The 6000-nt window shown below is 39.8% G+C and overlaps 1 protein-coding gene across 1 annotated transcript in view; it reads left to right on the forward strand.

Annotated features, from left to right (window-relative positions):
• The window catches only part of LOC149430895 (zinc transporter ZIP5-like), a gene marked incomplete at its 3' end in the record, with an annotated part of 28071 nt that extends 23309 nt beyond the window's left edge, over window positions 1-4762 (forward strand). Inside the window, exons 4-5 of the mRNA XM_089665949.1 lie at window positions 2256-2444; window positions 4509-4762. Coding sequence (XP_089522075.1) covers window positions 2256-2444; window positions 4509-4762 — 443 coding nt within the window. The remainder of the gene's footprint in view (window positions 1-2255; window positions 2445-4508) is intronic.
• Window positions 4763-6000: the final 1238 nt, after the last annotated feature.

The following is a 6000-nucleotide window of genomic DNA, read 5'->3' on the forward strand; positions in this document are numbered from 1 at the left end:
CACAAAAAAATTAAAGGAACACTTTGAAAACACATCAGATCTCAATGGGGAAAAATATCATGCTGGATATCTATACTGATATGGACTGGGTAATGTGTTAGGAACTTAAGGATGCCCCGTTGTTTGAAGAAAATGATGCCCCGTTGTTTGAAGAAAATGATCAACGTACAGAGGACTGAATTCACAAACGCCCTGAAAATCAAAGTGAAAAAATTATGCAGGCTAGTACATTTTGCTGAAATTTCATTGCAGCAACTCAAAATTGGTAATCTGTGGTTTGTATGGCCCCTACGTGCTTGTATGCATGCCTGATGTCGGGGCATGCTTCTAATGAAACCACAGATGGTGTCCTGGGGTATTTCCTCCCAGATCTGGACCAGGTCATTACTGAGCTCCTGGACAGTCTGAGGTGCAACCTGACAGCGTCGGATGGAGTGAAACATGGTATCCCAGAGGTGTTCTATTGGATTTAGGTCAGGCAAGTGTGAGGGCCATTCAATGATATCAATTCCTTCATCCTCCAGGAACTGCCTGCATACTCTCACCACATGAGGCCGGGCATTGTCGCGCACCAGGAGGAACCCAGGACCCAATGCACCAGCGTAGAGTCTGACAATGGTTCCAAGGATTTCATCCCGATGCCTAATGGCAGTCAGGGTGCCATTGTCTAGCCTGTAGAGGTCTGTGTGTACCTCAGTGGATATGTCTCCCCAGACCATCACTGACCCATCACCAAAACGGTCATGCTGAATGATGTTACAGGACCTAGCACACCAGCACAGTCAGTTCCAGGTTTTGCGTGACGGAAAAAATGGTAGAACGTGCTGCATTATGCTCATGATGGGATCCATAGTGAATACAGCCAGAAAAGACAGGTCATCAAAACACATTCTGATCTCTCTGCTTCTACTCTCTCTATTTCTCTCAAAATGTATGAAATAGGTAATGTTTTACTATTTTTCAGTGTATTCTGGGCACTTTGGAAGGTCTCCTGATGTTATATTTAAAAAACGCTTCTAAACACAATCGCACATAAACGCGCATAAAAGTGGTATGCAAATGCGGCTAAACAGACGTTTTTTAACGTATGTTTTCCAGCAGTCAGTTTCCATCGTTCAGAAGTGTTTTCCAAACGTCCCGTGTATATGGAGCCTTAAGAATTCATCAATAACCTCACTTGGATTTAAAAACATTTTAGATTTCAAATAAGTAAACTTCCCTTCCTTTGCTTGACTTTTGGAGTTCTAAAATATCTTTTGTTTCTGTTGAGTTTGAATTTAGAAATAATGTCCTTTTTTGGGGGGGTTTTAATGTCAACAAACTATTTTATTCACATACTGGATTTTTAACACTAGTTGAGGACCTTTTAAAGTGTATGTGAACACTCACCTCGTAAAAAAACCTAATCAGTTTAAAAAATGAAATCAAAGGCACAACGTTTTGTGTATAGATATGAAAAAATTATAAATATCTTATCTTCCCCCCCCCCTTTTTATTTTTGTAAGTGATCATATACTCTCTGTTCTCAGCTGCATAAGGAGCTTAAAGAGCTGGGGGAGGAGAAGCAGCACATTGGTCTTCCCAGTGAATAGTTGTGCAGGAAGAGGAGGGGGTGGTGTCAGCAGAAGTCTAATCATTGGAGGAGAGCAGGCTGAGTTCTGAGCACACCTAGAGAACTGGCCATGCTGTTCTCTCCTACCTAGTGTGGTCAGTTTTTCATAAAGCAGAGGGACTGGCAGGAACACCAGATATTTCACACAAAGGAAGCAATGCAAAGAACAGGTTACTTTTTCATACTAGTACATGGTACAGCAGGTATATATCGGGAATATGAAATGTTGGGTTTACATACTATTTAACCTTTTTAGGATAGTATCTTATCTATCTGCATTTTTTTTTATGTACTTTTTTTTTTTTTTTCCTGAAAAGTCTAGTTGAGCATCAAAGTAAAATTAAATGTTCTAGTTTTAATTGATTTTAAAAACCTTTTTACGGAAAATGCACTCTTCTAGTCATATATTCTATGTTGTTAGAGGCTTGTTGACACTGAAGGGTTGAATGAGGACATCGTTTGGTCAGTTGCCACTGTGATAAAGTTCCCAACACAGCTTGCCAATATCAGCGAAGGATGTGTTTACCTATTACAAATATTCCGGATTTCCTGTTTTTCTGCGTAAACCTTAATTTATGGGTTGTCATGTGATCACTTTTGTAAACCCAGTGTATGAAGGTTTATTTATTTTTTTTCTTCCAAGTCTCATACAAAACATTTCCATAGCCATGGTGGAAGTGTGGATGAAAGTCATGCGGATGAAAAGGCTGAGGAAAGCGCTCATTTGGATGCTACCTTGAAGGGCCTAACGGCACTTGGGGGTCTCTATTTCATGTTTTTGGTGGAGCATTTGATTACCTTGATCAAGCAGTATAAAGACAAGAAACAAAAGGTATTGTGGCTTATCCTTAACAGATAATTTGGTAAATGTATTTGGAAAACCTAGTCTGCAGCTTTATATTTTTAATTATGTAGGATAAAATCTAATGTAGCCTGTCAATCATTTTGCTTTCAGAACTTGTATAATGTTTTGTTTTTTGTTTTTTTTGTTTTTATAAGCCCCGGTTCACACTGTCACATCACATGTGATTTGCACAGGAATTGCACTGCATTCCTGTGCAAATCACATGAGAATCTGTGCGATGCAATTTGAATCCACCATTTTGCATGGCTCAAATCGCACATCCGCATGAAAATGGTGCAGGCACTTTTTTTTTTTTTTTAAGCTGTACCAGGATTGGATCGCATGGGCATTCATACCCATATCGCACTGCATTCTTTGGGACATCGCTAACTTTTAATTGACACCCACAGCAGATCACATGAACACAGTGCGGTTGCTGTGCGATGCAGGAAACGCAGCGATTTTCTGTGTGTTTCCCACATTGCATCAGTGTGAACCAAGCCTAAAGCTGAACTCTAAGAATTCAGCCACTTTGTAAACCAGGATTACAAGGGGTAAGTCCAATGAGTTGTATACCACCTAGAGGACTTTGATATACAATTTTTACTGAGAGCTGGGAGTACAGCTATCGCGATACTTGGGTGCTCCTGTGCTGGGCCTTCTGACCTCAGCTCCAGCAGCTGCAGAGGTATATGCAGCCACTGTCTCCCTTCCCCTACTCCTGCCAATCGCAGAGTTCTGTCGTCGTATGTGTACTTCTTTTTTCAAAATACAAAGGCTTCTGTGAATGAACAGCGGAGGGGTGGGCAGAGATGCTTTGTGTGAGAAGGTAGTGTCTCTTCTGTCAGAGCCCTCAGAGTATAGTGATAGCTGTACTCCCAGAGCTTCTTAAGACTGTCAGATGTAAATAGAGAAGTCCAGAAGGTGGCCTGCGCCTTGTTGGACTTAACTCATAGTATGCCAGCACATTTTACAAAGTGGCTGAATTCCTGGAGTTCAGCTGTAATTGCATTTTCATGGAAGAAAAAAAGTGCATTTTATCATGTGTGCAAAAAAGTGAAAAAATGTATCTGACAGTGAATGTGATTAGCAGCTTGCTGATCAGTAGGAAGGTTCAAGTAGTCGAAGGCTTTAAACCAATCTTGAATCCAAAGAAAATGTGTACTAAAGGAGCATGCTGAGGGTAACGGTATAAGGTACACATGCATGGCTGCACAGGACATATATTTGCTGATTGTGGTGTAATCTGAAGGTTAGAAATGGCCAATCAAACTTGGTTCACATTAGCCAACTCCAAAGTTGCGCAATTTGCCATGGGACTTTGGAGTACAACTTTGATCTGATTTTATATTCTATGGATCTAAGTTGCAACAAAGTAGTGCAGACACCTTTTCAAAGCCACTGTGACTTTAACTCTCACTGATTTGAATGGGTGCCGTTGAATAGAACGGGTTGCGACTTGTCATGTGACTTTGATGTCCAAAGTTGCACAAGTGTGAATGGAGCCTAAGACCGGAAGGGATACATAGCATGGTGCTCACTGTGCTCTAATTATGGTAGCAGATTTCTCCATGTCTTAAGTGTGTTTTGTAAAAGTATACTTTCACATTTAATAGATGATCTGAGGTGAACCCAAATGTCTGTAAATAAAATGTTACAGCACCTTTTTCTAAGACCTTGTACCTGTAGAATACCTTCCCAGTACCTGTGCCATTAAATTGAACTTCAATCGCTAGAACTGGCTCCTGAAGTTTGCTGGGAAAAAAAAAACCCTACAGAAGTATGGATCTGCTGCTCTTCATAGCTTTCTATCGTTTCACTGGTTTCTCCCTCTGACCTGATGTCCTCACTCTTTCTGCAGTGACATGAGGTAAGAGAGGAACCAGTGAAAGCTGTGTGGAACCCAGAAGATCCCAGCAGACGTCAGGGGACCAGCTCTAGTGATTAGAGAGAGTGAGTATTTATGGCCTTCTACAGGTTTGAAAAACTAGCAGCGGGATTGCTTTATTGGCTGATGTTTTGTGATCTAAATTTAAACTTTTGTTCTTCAAGAATCAGAAGAAAGCTGAAAATGATGAGGACTTAGAAGTTAAAAAGCAGCTGTCAAATCATTCACATGCTGAAGATAAAGAAACTTCAGAAGCAGATTTCCGTATGTATATTGTTCATGCATCTATCCATTACAATGTACAGACTAGACTAGTATATTTTGTTTTCTTTATCATTGCTCCAAAATCCATACACCTGAATGCTGCAGTTTTCTTGTCTTGGAAACTAAAAGATATGAAACGGCTACGCACAAAGCGGTAATCAACCCAAAAGCAACCATTTTATTATACAGCAGCTTACCAATTCTTAAATGTGGTGGCTGCATTGTTTTTCCTTTTATTTTCATCCGGTTATCAAGACCGTAAGTCTGGTTTTTTTAACAGAATACGCTCCTTTTTTTTTTTTTTTTTTTTTTCTTTTTTTTTTTTACTCGCTTAATATGCACCAAAAATGCTTCAAGCGAGATTTTTAACACCACAAGGGACATGCAATGGACCATATTCATGATATTATTTAAAAAGTTTAATATAATAAAATATATGTATGTATGTGATAGCAGTAACACTGGCTGTGAGGGAGAAAGAGCTGTCAGTAACAAAGGCACCACACTGTTGGCCTTACACCAATCCAGTGGTACCACGGCAGTCATTAACTATAAATATATATATATATATATATATATATATGTGTGTGTGTGTGTGTGTGTATACATACATACATACATACATACATACATACATACATACCAGACCTAGGGAGACTGACAGTTGTTTTGTGTTTCTTCCATTTGCGAATCATTGCACCAACTGTTGTCACCTTCTCACCAAGCTGCTTGGCGATAGTTTGGTAGCCCAGTCCAGCCTTGTGTAGGTCTACAATATTGTTCCTGACATCCTTGTACAGCTCTTTGGTCTTTGCCATGGTGGAGAGTTTGGTTGTTTGATTGCTCCTGTGGACAGGTGTCTTTTATACAGGTAACAAAATGAGATTAGCAGCACTCCCTTTAAGAGACTGCTTCTAATCTCAGCTTGTTACCTGTATGAAAGACACCTGGTAGCCAGAAATCCTGCTGAATGATAGGGGATCAAATACTTATTTCCCTCATGAACATCCAAATCAGTGCATAATTTGTTAGACATGCATTTCTTTTGAATTTTTGGTTGCTACTCTGTCTCTATTCTGTCTCTCAGTGTAACAATACACCTACCATTCAATTTTTAGACTGATCGTTTCTTTGTGAGTGAACAACCTTTCAAAATCAGCAGGGGATCAAATACTTATTTCCTTCACTGTATGTATGTACGTATACGTACACACACACCGTATGATTACTGACAGAGAGGACGGCTGCATTGTTTACAAAAATAGATTTTGTTTGGGTGCCGCATTGCATGACCACTCAATTGTCAGTTAAAGTAACGCAAACAGCTTCTGTAAGGAGTCTTTTAAAATGAGATAAAATCACCTTGAAGTAACAGAGCTCAACTCTGTGGAC

Source organism: Staurois parvus, unplaced genomic scaffold (genome assembly GCF_062004578.1).
Source record: "Staurois parvus isolate SC_StPar_1 unplaced genomic scaffold, SC_StPar_1.0 ptg002422l, whole genome shotgun sequence".
NCBI lineage: Eukaryota > Metazoa > Chordata > Amphibia > Anura > Ranidae > Staurois > Staurois parvus.